Source organism: Leopardus geoffroyi, chromosome B4 (assembly GCF_018350155.1).
Source record: "Leopardus geoffroyi isolate Oge1 chromosome B4, O.geoffroyi_Oge1_pat1.0, whole genome shotgun sequence".
NCBI classification, from domain to species: Eukaryota; Metazoa; Chordata; class Mammalia; order Carnivora; family Felidae; genus Leopardus; species Leopardus geoffroyi.
Window position 1 is genome coordinate 53,854,461 of NC_059341.1, and position 18,536 is coordinate 53,872,996.

At 33.8% G+C, this 18,536-nt stretch overlaps 1 protein-coding gene and 1 pseudogene across 2 annotated transcripts in view; one reads left to right on the forward strand and one right to left on the reverse strand.

The window, feature by feature from the left end:
• The window catches only part of LOC123590570 (solute carrier organic anion transporter family member 1B3-like), an 81,737-nt gene that overhangs the window by 33,993 nt on the left and 29,208 nt on the right, over positions 1–18,536 (forward strand). For both annotated transcript variants that reach the window (XM_045463840.1, XM_045463841.1), the window contains 6 exons: positions 9,059–9,200; positions 12,697–12,829; positions 16,020–16,141; positions 17,503–17,649; positions 17,810–17,908; positions 18,176–18,418. In XM_045463840.1, coding sequence (XP_045319796.1) covers positions 9,059–9,200; positions 12,697–12,829; positions 16,020–16,141; positions 17,503–17,649; positions 17,810–17,908; positions 18,176–18,418 — 886 coding nt within the window. The remainder of the gene's footprint in view (positions 1–9,058; positions 9,201–12,696; positions 12,830–16,019; positions 16,142–17,502; positions 17,650–17,809; positions 17,909–18,175; positions 18,419–18,536) is intronic.
• On the reverse strand, positions 9,890–12,606 carry LOC123590997 (annotated as a pseudogene).

Here is an 18,536-nt window from a genome sequence, read left to right on the forward strand (position 1 = left end):
CTAAGAAAATCATCGTGTCATTCTTGCTCTGAACCTCAGTTCTGTGTTAGGAATAGGGTTAAAAATGCCCATCTTATAGGGTTATAGATTAAAAGAAAACCCAATTTGTGGCAAGTGGGTGGCTCAGTCAGTTAAATGTCCAATTTTGGCTCAGGTCATCATCTCACCATTCATGAGTTCAAGCCCTGTATCAAGCTCTGTGCAAACAGCTCAAAGCCTGGAGCCTGCTTCGGATTTTGTGTCTCCCTGTCTCTCTGCCCCTCCCCTGCTTATGCTCTCTCGCTCGCTCTCACTCTCGCTCTGTCAAAAATAAATAAACATTAAAAAAAATTTAAAGCTCATTTATAAATCTATCTATATTAATTCATTTCATATCCTTCTAAAATCCCAGCTCGTTGGAGAGATTCTATGATGGCTATGTAGTTCCATCTATTACCTTTTTCTTATTTGTAAAAGGAATTTAGAATTATACTGTGAGATTTTTACTTTTTTAGGTTCCTCTCTTATCTTGAGCTAATTTTCCTTTTAAGATTGGAGACATGGACTATACAAAAGTTTTCTCTGAACTTTTAGAAATTCCTTCTTCTACAGGACAGAGTTTGTATTTAGTTATACTTACATATGCTTTAATGATATATTCCATTACTTTTCTGAAATTTTCTTCTTTGATTTCACAAATGAGAGCTTGATGGTCAGCATTTAAATGAGAGTTCACTTTTGTATTTCTTAAATAATCAATAAATCATATTGTCAATATGTTCATTATTGATTCTGCAATGCCTATAATAGTGCATGGCATAAAACTGTATTTAGCTAAATGATCATAAATCCTGTTTTGGTCTAAATGAACTTAAACCTAAAAACTGGTTGATGGTAGTTCGCAATGGTAATAAAAACACAGTTGTGAGTGCTTTCTGTGTGGCTAGCACTTTCTGCAAGTCAAAAATTTTATGTATGTTTTTTCAATTAATCCTCATTGTTTATTATAATAAACATGTTGTAATAATTGCCACCTAAGAACTGAGGAAACCAAGAAATGAGATGTTTCACTACATGTTGACTGTGTACCAGATTTATAATCTGAATTGGAGGAATAATAATTTTTTCAACAACCCAAAAACATTTATTGAGTATTTGCTCATTATGTGTCAGGCATCTGAGTTTGATGGAGAGCCTGATGACATTTTTTTCTATTTATTCTTTAGAAGAGAGCTCTAACTTGAAGCCTTCCAGTTCTTCATAGCAGGCTAAGAATAATAAGGCAGAAGCCACCTCTTCCTCCCTCCAATTTTAATAAATAGTCTAAAAGGTATTAAAAGCAACTCATAACTGTGTTAGAAAACAAGAGATATATTCTGTAAATCAGAAACCATGAGGGTTTTCTGAAAGATAATTAGTAAAAAGAATTAGAAAAAAATCCTAGTCTAAGACTTGTGCAGGAGAAGAAAACTGAAAAGCATGGAAGTGGCTCCAAGGGTGCTTCAAGCCACAACACACTGGGGAGAGGTCCCAGGGAAAACTGACAGGTGGTTAGTTAGGGTATCCCACTCAATGCATGAAAACATACATCTTTCCTTGTTTAACATGCCTCTCTTTATCATCAACATACCCCCACTTAGTAGGTTGCACATTTTAACTTTGGGTAATACGGACCTTTTAACAATATCACATCTTCCAGTCTGCTAGCACAGATGTCCCATTTATTTGATCTTTGATTTCTTTAGCAATGTTTTGTAGTTGTCAGTGTACAAGGCTTTCACCATTTTTGTTAAGTGTATTCTTAAATATTTTATTACTTTGATGCTATCATAAATGGTATTCGTTTCTCAATTTTCTCTTCAGATTGATTATTTTCAGTGTATAGAAACACAACTGATTTTTGAGTGTTAATTTTTTATCCTGTATCTTTGTTGTACTTGCTTATTAGTGCTAATAGTTTTTTGTGTGTAGAACCTTTATAGATTCTTACATATAAGATCATGTCATCTGTGAGCAAATAGTAGTAACAGTATAAATTATATAAATTATAAATAAGTAGGAAGTATAATTATAAATAAATAATATAGTAAAAATATGATTTTACTTCTTCTCCAGTTTATATGCCTTTAATTTTTTTTTCTTGTCTGATTGGTCTGGCTAGACTTTCCAGTATGGCATTGAATAGTAGTGGCTAGAGTTGGCATTCTTGCCTTGTACCTAATCTCAGAGGAAAAGTTTTCAATATTTCCCCATTGAGTCTGTTAGATATGGGCTTTTTATATACAGCCTTCATTCTGTTGAGTTAGTTTGCTTCTATTCCTAGTTTGTTGAGTGCTTTTATCATAAGAGTGTTGAATTTTGTGAAATGCTTTTTCTGTATCTATTGAGATGATTGCGGTTTTATTCTTCATTTTGTTAATGTGATGTATTACATTGATTGATTTTTATATGTTGAGTCAGACTTGCATTCTAATTGTAAATTCCACTTGTTTATGATGTATGATCCTCTTAATGTGCTGTTGGACACTGTTTATTAGTATTTTGTTGAGAATTTTTATATCAGTATTCTTCAGGGATATTGGTCTGTAGTTTTCTTTCCTTGTGATGTCTTTGTCTGACATTGATATCAGGTAATGTGGCCTCATTTAATGAATTTGTGCCCTCTTCAATTCTTTGGAAGAATCTGAAAAGGATTAGCATTAATTCTTTAAATGTTTGGTAGAATTCTCCAGTGAAACTGTCCTGGGCTTTCTATGTTGGGAGGTTTTTAATTACAGCTTCAGTCTCATCACTAGATATAGGTCTGTTAAAGATTTTTTTATTTCTTCATTATTCAATCCTGGTAACTTGTTTCTCTAATAACTTATCCATTTCTTCTAGGCTACCCAATTTGTTGGCATATAACTGTTCATAGCAGTGTCTTATAATTTATTTTATTCCTGTGATACTATTTGTAATGTCTTCTCTTTAATTTCTAATTTTAGTTATTTGAGCCTCCTCTTTTTTTTTTCAGTTAATCTAAGAGTTTGTCAATTTTGGTGATTTCTTCAGAATCCAACTCGTAGTTCCATTGATTTTTTTCTATTGTTTTTCTATTCCTTTTTTCATTTATCTTTCCTCTAACCCTGATTATTTACTTATTTTTGATAACTTTGGGCTTACTTCTTTTTCTAGACCGTTGAGGTATAAGTATAGGTTGTTGATTTGAGATCTTTCTGTTTTTTTAATGTTATCATTTATCAATATATACTTATATTTTAGCAGTGCTTTTACTACATCCCATATGTTTTGGTATGTTGTGTTTTCATTTTCATTTGTCTCCAGATTTTTTCTAAATTCTCTAGTGATTTCTTCTTTGATCTGTTGGTGATGTTTAATTTCTACATATTTATGGATTTTCCTGGTTTCCTTCTGCTATTATTTTTTAATGTCACTCCATGCAGTCAGTGAGAATACATTGTATGATTTCAATTTTATTAAATTTGTTAAGACTGCTTCATTACCTAACATATGGTCTGTCTTGAAAAATGTTTCATGTACACTTGAGGAGAATGTATATTCTGACAGATGGAGTGTTCTATAAATGTCTGGGTGCAATTGAGTCTAATTGGCTTATGGTGTTGTTCAAGTCTTCTGTTTCCCTGTTGGTTTTTGTCTGGTTGTACTATTGAAAGTGGGGTATTGAATCTCTTATTCTTAATATGTTTCTGTTTCTACTATTAGTTCTGTCAGTGTTTATGTATTTGAGTGCCCTACTGTTAGACACATATTTATAATTGTTATATCTTCCTGATGATTGACCCTTTTCTCATTATATTGTCCTTCTTTGTCTCTTGCAATACTTTTTGGCTTAAAGACTATTTTGTCTGCTAAAAGTATGGTCATCCCTGTTTTCTTTAGGTTTTGTTTGCATAAAATATTGTTTCTCACCTGTGGGGGTAACTATAACCAAAAAATCATAGACTGGGTGGCTTAAATAATAATAACTTATTTCTCCTAGTTTTGAAGGTTGGGAAATCCGAGACTGAGGTATTAGCAGATTAGGTTACTGGAGATGGCTTTTTCCTGATTCACAGATGGCTGTTTTCTCATTGTGTCTTCATATCATGGAAAAAGGGCATGAGAGTCCCCCTGGGGTCTCTTTTTTAAGAACAGTAATCCTATTCATGGGGGCTCTGCCCTTATGACATAATAACATCCCAAAGGCCACACTTCTTTATACCATCACTTTGGAGATTAGATTTTCAATATGAATTTTCAAGGGACAGAAACATCCAGGTTATTACAGACCCTTTCATTTTTAGCCTTTTGGTATCCTGGATTGAAAGTGAATCTCTTATAGACAGTGTATGGTTGCATCTTATTTTTTAAATAAATTCAGACAATCTATGTCTTTTAATTGATGCACTTAATCAAGTTACATTTAAAGTAATTGTGGATAGAAAAGAACTATTGCCATTTTGTCAATTGTTTTTCTTCCTTTCTTAAATTTTTTGTTCTCATTTCCTCTCTTGCTGATTTTCTTTCTTTTTCTTTCTTTCTTTCTTTCTTTCTTTCTTTCTTTCTTTCTTTCTTTGTAATGGCATGTTTTGATTCTCTTCTCATTTCCCTTTATGTATATTCTATAGACATGTTCTTTGTGGATACCATTGCAACTACATAAAACAAGTTAAAGTTATAACCATCTATTTTATTTTTTTAAATTCTTTTTTACATTTACTTATTTTGAGAGACAGTGAGGCAGAGCGTGATCAGGGGAAGGACAGAGAGGGAAGAAGACACAGAATCTGAAGCAGGCTACAGGCTCTGAGCAATCATTCAGGACAGAGCCCAATGTGGGCTCGAGCCATGAGATCGTGACCTGAGCCAAAGTCGGACACTTAACCCACTGAGCCACCCAGGCACCCCATTTTTAAATTTTTTTTAATGTTTATTCATTTTCGAGAGACAGAGACAGAGCATGAATGGGGCAGGGGCAGGGAGAGAGGGAGACAGAATCCAAAGCAGGCTCCAGGCTCTGAGCTATCAGCACAGAGCCTGATGCAGGGCTCAAACTTGCAGATGGCAAGATCATGACCTGAGCTGAAGTTGGTCGCTTAACCGACTGAGTCACCCAGTTCTCTATTTTAAACTGAGAACAACTGAACTTCAACTGTATATGAAAATTACACTTTTATGTATTTGCCTCCATCCCACTTTGTTGTTAATGACACAATTATCCTTTTTATATTGCATGTCCATTAACATAAATTTACAATGACTCTTTATGCTTTTAAAAATCTAAATTAGATTTATAAGTGATTTACTCACCTACATTACAATAATACAGGAATTTATATTTCCTTTACTAGGGAATTTTTCATTTGATATCGTTTTGTGTTGCTATTCATCACCCATTCACTTCAACTTGTAGAACCTTCAGTGTTTCTTGTAGGGCAGATCCAGTGTGATGAATTCCCTCAGCTTTGACTTATCTGGGTAAGTCTTGATTTCTCCTTGCTCTTAAAGGACAATTTCACCAGATATAGTATTCTTGGTTGGCAGTCTTTTACTTTCAATATTTTGAATATTATATTATATTCCTTTCTAGCCTGACAGGTTGTTTTGCTGAAAAATCTGACAATAATCTAATGGAAATTGCCTTGTGTGTGATGAGTTACTTTTCTCCTATTGCTTTCAAGATTTTCTCTTTGTCTGTGACTTTTGACAATTTGATTGTGATGTGTCTTGGTGTAGGTCTCATTATATTTTATCCTAGATGAACTTCTTTAAATTCCTAAAATTTCTTCACTCAGATTAGGAAAATTTGGGTCCATTGTCGTCAAATAATTTTTCTGCCTCTTTCTCTTTCTTCTTCTGGCATTCTCATAATGCATATACTGTTCTGCTTCATGATGGTGTACCATAGGTCTTTTATATTCTTCATTTTTATTAATTTTTTTCCCCTTGGGTCAGTCTTTGAATTTGTTGATTCTTTTCTGTTTAATTTTGAATCTCTCTAGTGAAGTTTCCATTCAGGCAATATTTTCTTCAGTTCCAGAACTTCTCTTAGGTTCTTCTTCCTAGTTTCTATTTCTTCATTAATAATTTCACTTTGCTTATGCATTGTTTTTCTGATTTCATTTAGAGGTATATTTATTCTGTATTTTAATCCATTGAATATCCCTTTGATGGTAAATTTGAATTCACTTTCTGGCAATTCATATATCTCCATTTCTTTAGGGACAATTTCTGGAGATTTAATTTCTTCTTTTAAATGTGTTGTGGTCCCCTGTTTCTTTATATGTCTTGTTATTTCTTGTTGGAATTTTGGCATTTGAAGAATCAGCCAATTCTCTGTGGTTTTGTACAGGGATAAGTTTCACTACTTAGCCAGACTAGAGATTCTCTAGACCTCTCAACTTTTTTCTGAGTGTGTTTCCTCCCTGGGCTATTTGAAGAAGTTTGCTGGTGTCTACTTAGAAGTTCTTCCTGGTGTCTGAGATACTGCAGCCTCCCTGTGTTAGTAAACTACAGTACTGGTTCTCCACCTAGTGTCTATCCATGGTACTACATGATTCTGGTGCATGGTTTATTGTCTTTGTTCCCAGAGCCTCAAATCTGGCCATCTACTCTTGTCAGTACTTGGATACAAACTGGTCCCTCATGCAGCCCCCTTACAAGTCAGAACATTGGATATAAGTTCTACTGCTTTAAGTCCCCATAGAGAATATAGGAGTTGGGGGTTTTGTCCCAATTGGCAAGAAAGTTGACAGTGTCAGATTTTCCTACTGGGCTTGCATCGTTGGCTTCACACTCTCTAGGATGCAAAAATGTTTTAAGTGGTTTCTGGATTTCTCATAGAGGTATTTGTTCAGTTGTTGTTGTTAAATCTATGTATCCATGGGGGAAGGTGGGTTGGGGGCTCCTATTCTGTCATCTTGCTGACATCATTCCCATCTACATTTCTTAATTTCTGATGTCAGTAACATGATTATTTTTGGGAAATGATTAGAACCTGAAAATTTTAATTTCTCTTTTATAATGTAAAGACAGTAAATAATTCTACAAGAATTTTTTTTTTTTAATTTATTTTTGGGACAGAGAGAGACAGAGCATGAACGGGGGAGGGGCAGAGAGAGAGGGAGACACAGAATCAGAAACAGGCTCCAGGCTCTGAGCCATCAGCCCAGAGCCCGACGCGGGGCTCGAACTCACGGACCGCGAGATCGTGACCTGGCTGAAGTCGGAAGCTTAACCGACTGCGCCACCCAGGCGCCCCTACAAGAATTCTTAATTGGCGTTCCTTGAAGAAAATATTCATACAATTTTTTTTCTAATCCTGCTGGACAAATTTAATATCTTTGTCCTGTGAGTCTTGTTGTTCCCTTCACCAATTTAGTAAAATTGATTTTGATATCATTCCACCTTTTGTGTTTCACTCTTGGATGACTTCCTATATCTTATATAAGAACGCTTAATTATTTCTAATAAGTGGTAACATTTACAACTTTTCTCAAGTCTTTTCAACTTCATCAAAATTCCATATGCAGAATGAAAGTACACACATCTTTCCAGCCATGGAATGGCTGTATTGGGCCTTTTATCTCTTTTTCCAAGCATGACCTCATGCAAGACACATACTAGGTTATAGTTAGACAAAAGATCAACACAGTTTCATTGAGCAAAACCCTCAAGGATGTGAGGGAGTGAGTGATAGGGACATAATTATGGGGAAGAGTTTTCCTTGTAGGAATAAAAGCAAGAACAAATAACCTGAGGCAAAATAATAAGCCTGGGATGCTCAAGGTACAAGAAGAAGACTAGTGTGGATGGAGAGGAATGAGTAAGAAGTAGAGTAACAGAAGATGAGATCCGAAGAGTAAGAGGGAATATTTGTGGGGAACAGATAGTTGGGGTGGGGAGGACAGATCATTTAGGGTCTTGTAGGCCATTGGAAAAACTAGATATTACTAAGAGTGAGATGGGAAAACAGGGAGTAATGGCATGATCCAATTTTTATTTTGAAAGAATTTTTGTAGTTACTGTGTTGAGAGGGAGGATGAGAGCAGAAGCAGAAAGATCTAATAGGCTGAACATGATGGTGGCTACCCGCAGTGGTGTAGAAGGCAATGAGAAAGACCTGTCTGAATCAGCTTGGGTTACTATAAAGAATATACCACAGACAAGGTGGCTTAAACAACAGAAATTATTTCTCATAGTTCTGGGGGCTGAAAGTCTTAAGATCTGGATACCAGCATTGTTGGGTTCTGGCGAGAACACTCTTCCTCATTTTCAGATAGTACCTTCTTGTGTCCTCACAGAGCAGAAAGAGAAAGTAAGCTCTTATAAGGACACTAATCCTATCATGAGGGCTCTACCTTTATGACTTAATTCCCAAAGAACCCATCTCCAAATATTATCACATTAGGGATTAGGATTTTAGCATATGAATTTGGTGGTGACACAAACATCCAGTCAAAAACAAAATAATATTTTAATGCTAGATTTAAAAGGAATTTGCTTATGGGTAAATCAACAAATTTTGTTAAAATTAATTTGAAAATAAAACACCTATAACCACTAGAGTTAAAGTATTTTTTTAGAACGTTGAATACTTTATTGTTTTCATTTTAATTTGTTTTCCAATAATAGTGATGATTTATAAATTAAAAAAAAGTTCCATTTCTAGCTGAATTCCTGGAAATGCCACCTTTGAGAATGTCTAGCCACTTCCCTCTCAGTTAGTCTATACTGTTCATGAAAGAATAGAGAATAGCTTATCACCATGGCCATCTCAGACATCATCTAGAAATCTTTAATAATATTAAATAAAAAATAACAGCCTTGACTGTCCTGCTCTAATTACCTGATGTTGTAACCAAATTAGAAAATGATGCTTTATCAATGTACCGATGGTAATGTTAAAGGACTAGGTAATGTTAAAGTACCAATTGGTATAGAGGAAAGGTGGGTATGCTTTTTATGATAAAAATAATGTTTTTAAGTAAATAAGATAAGCCATTTTTAATTCTATGCATACATAAGCATTATAGTCTTTTTATTAATCATTTTAACTTTTCTTTCTGCTTTTTCATAGATGTTCTTAGTAGCCCTGTCACTCAGCTTTATGTCTAAGGCACTCGGTGGAGTTGTTATGAAAAGTTCCATCACTCAGATAGAAAAGAGATTTGACATATCATCTTCTGTTTCTGGCTTAATTGATGGAGGCTTTGAAATTGGTAATTTTTATTTCTATTTTTATTATTACTTAGTAACCAGATTTGTTGAGGTAAAACTGTTCAAAAAAGCTCTACACCATTGATTCTTAGGAGTAAATTCTATCCCCCACCCCAGGGGCAATTTGATGATATCTGATGTCACTTTTGGTTGTCATAACTGGGGGGAGGGAGATTGTTATAGACATCTAGTAGTAGAGGGTAAGAGTGCCACTAAAAATCCTACAATGCACAGGACAATCCCCACAAAAAAGAATTAATCTAACTTAGAATGTCAATAATGTAGAGGTTGAGAAATGCTGATTTATACAAACTCATTGCTTGCAGCTAATACTTTTTAGGGCTGTACCTTTCCTCTCTCAAGGTGCCCTAGTGAAAAAAAAAATTTTTTTTAAAGTTTGGAGAGATGATTATGATTCTGATGATTTAAGGAAGGAGGAACAGTTCTACTGTTTGGGTATAAAATTTGGGGTGAAAGTTTTTTTTATAGAACATTGAATGTATTGCTTTGTTTTCTTTAATTCAGATATCTCTAATAACAGTGAGGTTTTATATTATTACTGGACAATATTTTCTCTTACTTTATGAATTCATAGCTTATTACCTTTGCCTTCCCCCCTTCAGAATTTTTTTTCATTTTAAATAATATCCAAGCTTATTGAACAAATATTAAAAAAAGTATTATAAAATGTTTAACTTTCATCGGCTTCAAGGTTTATGTTGCTCTCGAATTTTGCATGTAATTGAATCTGCTAACACCCACTGAATTAATCCATTCTGGATTTTAAGGCATTAGTTTACTTTTGCAAATTTTTCTTTGCTTCTCCTAACATCTCCTGTGTTTCTTCTTGAGGATGACTGGTGAAAATATCACCGATTTGATAAGATATGATTAAGTGGTCATCACCTTGTAAGCGTGATGTCCTCACAACAACTTGTAAATTTTACAGTTGTATCTTTTTCACGTCTTATTTCTTCCTTCAGCTCTGTGGTTCTACTTGCATTCTGTGCATGTTTGCTCATTTTTTTATTGGTCTTCAAAAGTAACATTGACATCTTCTGCATCCCCCTTCTTCGTGGTGGCCACCGTTTTGGTCCCTTTTTAGACTTCTTAATGATTTGAGGGGACTCAAAAATTATGTATGCTGTATTAATTACAAATATTTTCTATAAGTTTGCTGTTTATCTTTTAAGTTAATTTAAAGTGTATTTAGCTATTGAATATTTTAAAAAATAATTGTATAAAGAAAGACCCATCTATATTTTTATTATGAATTCCGCTTTTTCATGATTAAGAGGTTATCGACACCTTGCATCCTTCACTCTTCACCTCTGAGATTTAATGAAACCATCTAGAATTTTAGTTTTGGATTATTATTAACTTTAAATTGTAATTTTCTGTGTGTCTCTTTTTATTGAGGAATGGCTTCTTAATATTTTTGTTAAACTTTGTAGCTATTTGACAGCAATTATGTGGGCATGGTTTTAGGTTTTCCTGGTTTCTTTGCTTACCACTGTTACTTGAATCTTATGACTTCAAATCTCATCTTTAGTTTTTCTGGAGTAGATCTTTAAGTTGTTATTTTTTCGCAGAAATAATTGAACATATAACATATTTCCCAAGCTCTTGCTTGTTGGAAAATGTATTTACCATTGTATTCAAGTAATAATTTGAGTATGGAATTAAAATTTCAAAATCTTTTCCTTGGTACATTTAAAATATTTACCTACTGCCTTTTAACACCCAATGTTACATATAAAACATCATTATAAATATCATTGTCATGCACTGATGAGTACCTCCTCTTTATCTCTGAATTTCAGAAATTTTACTAACATATATCAGGGCTGTTTTTTTTTTTTTTATTACTTCTGGAGAAATGTATCTGAGGGGTTAACTTTAACTGAAGGTTTCCCTTTAACTCAGGGAATTTATTTTCTATTTTTAGATGTGTATCTTTCTCTCTATTATTTATTTTCTTCTGGAACATATATAAGACAAATATTAAATTTCCTCACAGTTTGGTTCCTTTAACTTTTTCTGTCTAAAATTATCTTTGTTTGGAACACCTGGGTGGCTCATTCGGTTAAGCGACCGACTTTAGCATCGGTCATGATATCGCGGTTCATAGGTTGGAGCCCCCATGTCAGGGTCTGCGTTGAGAGCTCAGAGCCTGGAGCCTGCTTTGGTTTCTGTCTCTCTCTCTGTTCATCCCCCACTTGCTCACTCTCTCTCTCTCTCTCTCTCTTTCAAAAATAAATAAGCATTAAAATTCTACTTTTATTGACTTTATTTTCCATCAATCTCTGATACTGTCTTCTATCTTATTAGCTCCCAATATGTACATTTCTCTATACTATTTAAAAATTTTTTAATGTTTATTTTTTGAGGGGGGAGGGGCAGAGAGAGAGAGAATCTGAAGCAGGCTCTAGGCTCTGAGCTGTCAGCACAGAGTCCGACTTGGGGCTCAGACTCACTAGCCGTGAGATCATTACCTGAGCTGAAGTTGGACACTTAACCAATGTAGTTAGCCAGACATCCCTTACTATTTTTGATTTACAAAAATTCTTATTATTCTCTATTTTTAGTCTGCCAGTTCTTATTTTACAGATGCACCATACCATAGTACCTCTAGACAGACTAACTGGATTTTTTCAGTTCCTCCTCTTTTTAGTTTCCTTATTTAACTGTTTCTCCATAAGTTACTTTATCTACCAGTTCATTTTGGCACTTTTATTTAATTTTTTTTCCCTATCAACTGCTTTAGTAATTCTTGATTTGTGTCTATTTGCTGTTATACATGTAGCTCCAGATGGATTAGGTTGATCATGACTTCCTCTACTTGGAATACTCTTCTTCCCCTTTTTTATTCTAAATAATTTATACTAGACATTAAATCTCAAATGGCCTCTCCTCCAGGAAACTTTCTTGTAACCCCTACTTAATTTAAGCTCTTCTTTTCTGTGATCTAATACCACCTCTGTTCATCTATTTATTTTTATCACTGGTATATATGTTCCTGGAGGACAAATACTATCGTTTATTCCTTTTTTTTTTAAATTTCTAGCTCTTAACACTATGGCAGGTACTTAATAGGAATTTAAAAAATGATAGGAGTGAATCAATAAATCCTGAATGAACACCTTTCTCTCAGGTCAGGAAGATTTTCTGCATTTTTTTCCCAGCCAAAAACAATTCAAACCAATCTAAATTCTTCAGTAAAATTTTATGTCACTAATATTACCTGGTCATTCAAGTGCTTTCTTTCCTATCCAAAACTCATTCTTCTTATTATTAATAACATATAATTTTACAGTGAGTGATTTAATGTAAGTGGGTTTCACCTTCTCAATTGAATTACATGACCTTTGGGGAAGGTACTATGTCTTATGCTTTACTTGTATTCATTCTGGGGCTTTCCATTCTACTGGACACACAATTGGACTGTCAATGTTTGCTATGATTAATCATGTCAAAATAATTTTATTCTCTTTCTAGGAAATTTGTTTGTGATTGTATTTGTGAGTTACTTTGGATCCAAACTACACAGACCAAAGATAATTGGAATTGGTTGCTTCATTATGGGAACTGGAAGTATTTTGACTGCTTTACCACATTTTTTTATGGGCTAGTAAGTGTTAAACAGTTCTGTCCTTAATTATCATTTAACTATAAATTAATGGTAGAATTTCATCTTTTTTCCTTTTAAACAAGCAGTCACCTTTTAAGAGGAATACCCAGTAAGCATGTGTACAAATGAAGTATATTTTGTATAAGTAACTTACTGCTTTATCAGCCATGGCTTTCATTGACTTTCAGATATGAATAGCACTAAAGAAGGTATACATTTTCATAGGAAATAAATGAACTTTTTATGGCCTTTTGATACGACATACACTGCATGTATTTGCTTACAAGTTTTTTTTTTAATGCTCAATAAGAGTTTATCACCTAACCCACTACCATATCCATTGAGAGTATTCTTCTTAAGGTCATTGTGTCATTATGATAGAGTCAAATACTAATGACAGCAAACCTAAAATAGTGATGGCTTAAATAAGATAGAAACTTATTTTCCACATAAAAAATTAATGTAGCCAGACTAGGCATAATAGATTCATGCTTCTTTTTTTATCATATTGCTCTGCCTTTAAAAAAATATATATTTATTTTGAGAGAGGGAGAAAGACAGCATGAGTGGGTGGGGGCAGAGAGAGAGGGAAAGAGACAATCCAAAGAAGACTCCGTGCTGTCAGCATAGAGCCTGATGCAGGACTTGATCTCATGAACCATGAGATCTGACCTGAGCCAAAATCAAGAGTCAGACACTTAACCAACTGAGGCACCCAGGTGCCCCAATATTTCTCTGCCTTGCATGGCGTTAACCTCATGCTCCAAACTGGCAATGTTGTTCCAGGCAACAAGATAAAAGAAGGGAAGAAGAACCAGAAGAAACAGTGCATGCTGGCTGGGGCTTAAGAAATATTTTCAGAACTATAACACTTCTAACTTCACATTGGGCAGAACGTTGTTACATTTCACATCCAGATATAAAGACATTGGAAAAAGTACACTTTATTCCAGGCTACCATGTTCCTAGCTAAAAATCTCACCTACTATTACAATGGAAAGAGAGAAGAATAGATATTGAGAGTTAATGAACAATTTCTGCTAAAGATATTACTTATTCATTGTCAACACAAACAGTCATGTCTTTTGGCATACTAATTCCTTTCCCCACCTTTATTTGACTGTCATAAGAATTTTCTTCTTCCTGGTACTGCTGCTTCTTATTTTCATTATATTTCTGTTTCTTGATTTATTTTCTATATATGTGGTTTCTTCATCATGCCCATACTTTTATTCTGTTGCTGACACCATAATATCAGTATCCCCTAACCTCCCTTTTCAGTCTTCTTCATTTCTCATTCTGGATTTTTTTGTATGAAGTGTGTGCATTATACGTATCAATCACATATATACATTAATTTTTTCTTACACTTAGTCTCTATATAGTCAACCACTTCATGGGTATCTCCAGCCTAACATCCGATAAGAATTTCCCATTCATATATTCAAAACTAAATTCATCCTTGTGTCAAAACCAGTTCAGATTTTTCACATTCACTCTCTCAATAATGATTAATTTAACTACAGTGGAACTCAAACCAAAGTCAAGGGGCTCATTCTAGATTCTCTATTTTGACACAGATGACAAGTGGCCACCAAATCTTCCTTATTCTACTTCCAATGTGTCAGATTGTCTCCTTCTTTCATCCCTATTTTTCCTAACCTAACTTAAGCTTCCCACATCTTGGGCCTAGAGTTTTTGCCTTCAGTCTCAACTCCATTATAACTCATATTCCATACTATTCATTTTCAAACACAAATCTAATTATTTTATTCCTGCTTAAAATTCCCAATTTCCTACAGCAGTGTTTTTCAAGCTTCAGATTCTGACCCACTAGGGGACCAATTCAGATTATTGAAACCAACAACTTTTGAGAGGATAGGATAGAATGAAATAGAAGAATATACAGTATGAGAGCAAATACTGTTCTATGAAACTTTTATTTTGATTGTATATATATATATATATATATATTTGTATGTGTGTGCACGCACGCATATGTATATGTTGTGATGCAAAATGTGTTTCTTACTGTTGGTCATAGTTGAAAATGTTGAATGCCTCTTGCCTATGGATTAATATCCAAACTCATTTACATATAACCTGACTATCTTTCTAGCTTCATCTTACACTGCTCCCCAGAGTGGAGAATCATACTCAAGGCTTGTGGTGTTCCCCCATGTGCCATGCATGATAATGTTATATCTTTGTGCATGGTGTTTCTATAGCCTTGCATAATCTTCCTTCTTTGTCTAACTGTTGAGCTCCTATCCTTTTTTAAGGTTTATCTTGCATGTCCTCTTCATTGTGAATTCTTCTTTAGTTTACCACCTTCCCCACCTCAGAGGAAAGCTGATCATCCCCTTTTCCTTTATGACAACTCAGGACCTATTATATTAAAATTATCATGTCTTTTATTCTATATGTTTATCTAATAGAGAATAAAATGCCCTCGGTACAAAAGCTGTGTGTTTTATTTCTAGTTCCCTGGAGCTGAGCATAAAGCCCGGCCTGCAGTAGGCTGCCCTTGGAGCTCACAGGACACCTCAGTATTTTTGGATCAACACTGTCCCTATACTAGCTCCATCTCTGTTGTTCTTACTAAGTTCTTCCTCACTCAATTGAAATAGACTAGAATTTTTTTAAACTAAGTTTTGTAGTCAGACATTTGAGTGTGTGTGGGGGAGATGGGGGTACGAATATCTGTGACAGAAGATCAGACAGGTATTGATAAAATATATAGATGAACTGGTATGCATTATAGATTGACTTGTAAAACACTAAAGTTTATTAAATGTTATCAGAAAGTTTATCAGGAGGTTTAGATTGGGACCACTTGAGGATAATTCAAATGGGTGGATAGGTATAGTTAGCAGGGGATTTTTTTGTTTCGTTTTTTAGCAAACCATGAAACCAAGATATTGTACCTCTTGAACAGAATACAAGCACTCCTAGAATGATAATCCTCCTTTCCTGGGGAGTATTGAATAATGTTTCTTAGTGGGCATTCCCATTCATTTGTACCCATTTCTTCCCCTAAAATACAAGCTGGGAAATTCACAAAAGGAATTCTGATAACTTAGAGAAAAAAAAACAGTGCAAATAAAGTTGGAAAATTTATCTGTATTTCTGGGAAAGTGAAACTATTCAGTAGATAAGCAAAGCTCTAAATCTGGTGATATTCTTACAGTTACAGGTATTCTAAAGAAAGTCTTGTCAATCCATCAGAAAATTTAACAACAAGCTTTTCAACCTGTTCCATTAGTGAAAATTTGTTAGTCAATAGTACATCACCTAAGATAGTAGAAAAAGGTAAGAATTGATAATGTCACTAATTCTATAACTGGTCAATTTAATTATATCTGTGAAAATTATTATGAGATTTATTAGCAAAAGTGGTTAAAAATAGGAAAAGTATTTGCATTATTATGTATATATGACAAAACCATGCTAATATATGTTATATATAAGAAGCTTTTAGAAGTAATAAGAAAAGAAGAATATTTGGGGGCACGTGGGTGACAGTCAGTTGGGCCTCTGACTTCGGCTCAAGTCATGATCTTGCAGTCTGTGAGTTCGAGCCCCACGTCGGGGCTCTGTGCTGACAGCTCAGAGCCTGGAGCCTGCTTTGGATTCTGTGTCTCCTTCTCTTTCTGCCCCTCTGCCTCTCATGCTCTGTCTCTGTCTCTTTCTCTCACTCAAAAATTAAAAAACATTAAAAAATTTAAAAAAAAGAATATTTCAGTAGGAAATTGGCAAAGAATATATACATTTAAATTAGGAAAGTGGTATAAATATGTTAAAAATGCAACTTTACTCCTTAGGAGAAACACAATTATTACACCAATTAAAGATTATTTTTACCTATTAAGACACAAATTGTAAATTATAGTTATAATTTTTTTTTGCCTATTGGGTGTTTCTACTTATTAGGAAAACATTTCAAAAAAGATTTTTCTACTTGTTTTTATTAAAAATAAAAAGAAATGATATAAAGGAAAAAACATTTATGTATTGCTGGAAGTATATAAATTTCTAGATTTTTGAAAGTTAATTTTCAATATAGTAAAGAACATACATGCTTAAATCAGCAATTCTACTTTTACTGACTTACCTTAAAGAAATAATCTGGAATGTCACCGGATTTATTTACAGTTCTAGCTACGGCATACCTGTTTAACAGAATGAAAACTTCAAAATATTTTGTGAGTAAAAAGTAAGGGATTAATTAATTAATTAATTAAGTTACAAAACTTATTCAGCACACCACTATGCAGTCATTAAACCCTGATATAAAAGAAATCTTAAGAACATGGGGAAATTGACATAACATGGTGTTAAGTGTAAAAGGAGATTACAATATGATCTGGACATTTAAAAATATAATGTACATAAATATTATGCATATTTTTATGTGAACTGAAAATGTGGAAGATACATGCAAACATGAGAAGTAGCTCTCTGCATGTGGTGGGATTATAGATAACTTAGTTTTTACTTGTTTACTTTTTGCTTTCCTATATTGTCAAATTTTGTAAAGTAAGTAAAATCAGTCTTATAATTCGAAAAAATAAAAAAAATCTCAAATGGAATAATTAAGGGATTAAAGCAGTTGAGTTTCTTATATAAATGCTAAAATTAATATTTAAAATAAAACACTCTCGTCTGCATAGGTTGTGAAAAGGAATCTGGATCATATCTATGGATATATGTACTACTGGGTAATATGCTCCGTGGAATTGGGGAAACCCCCATAGTACCCTTGGGGATTTCTTATATTGATGATTTTGCTGAAACAGGACATTCTTCTTTTTATTTAGGTAATGTACAGAAAATATTAGATTTTATGATTACTTTCCCTGGGTCCACCCTTGAAATAATAGTGTTCCTAAATTCATTTTTTACTTACTAAAAAATTCTTTGGAGACTTGTATAATGTTATTATTGGCATCTGATAAAATTGTTTTATAATATTTTTAGGTACTTTGCATGCAATATCAATGATTGGTCCAATCATTGGCTTTATACAGGGATCTTTGTTTGCTAAAATGTACGTGGATATTGGATATGTAGATCTCAGTAAGTATAATAAGAACAAGGTAACATAATAATACTTTTCAAGTACAGGACATCATCCTTCCAAATACTGAATCCACTTTTTCAGTAGTTCTTTACTGACTATTTGTGTGATGAAGTGTGAACAAAATTAAAAAAATAGTGTCTTAGAATTGATGTAATAGAGTTTAATTTCTGTATCTACGAAGGGTAGCAGTCATTATTATTGCTCAGAATTTATTGCATTTCAAAATGATTTTTTGACTGGCTACTTATAATTCTTTATTCTAGGCAGTATCAGAATTACTCCTAAGGACTCTCGTTGGATTGGTGCTTGGTGGCTTGGTTTCCTTGTGGCTGGACTATTATCCATTATGTCCTCCATTCCATTCTTTTTCCTGCCCCAAAATCTGGATAAACCACAGAAAGAAAGTAAAGATTTAGAATCTTCGCATTTCCCCAAAACAAATGAGAAAAGAAGTCAAATAGCTAATGTGACCAACCGTGGGCAAAATATTAGTGAAAATATAACTGGTAAGTATTTCACATTTATAGTCAATTTGGAATTGTTAATTTCAAATGAAAGTAGACGAAACTATTTCTTAGTTGCCACTGGGCAGAAAGCATAGTTCTGACTCTGTTTGATGGAAAC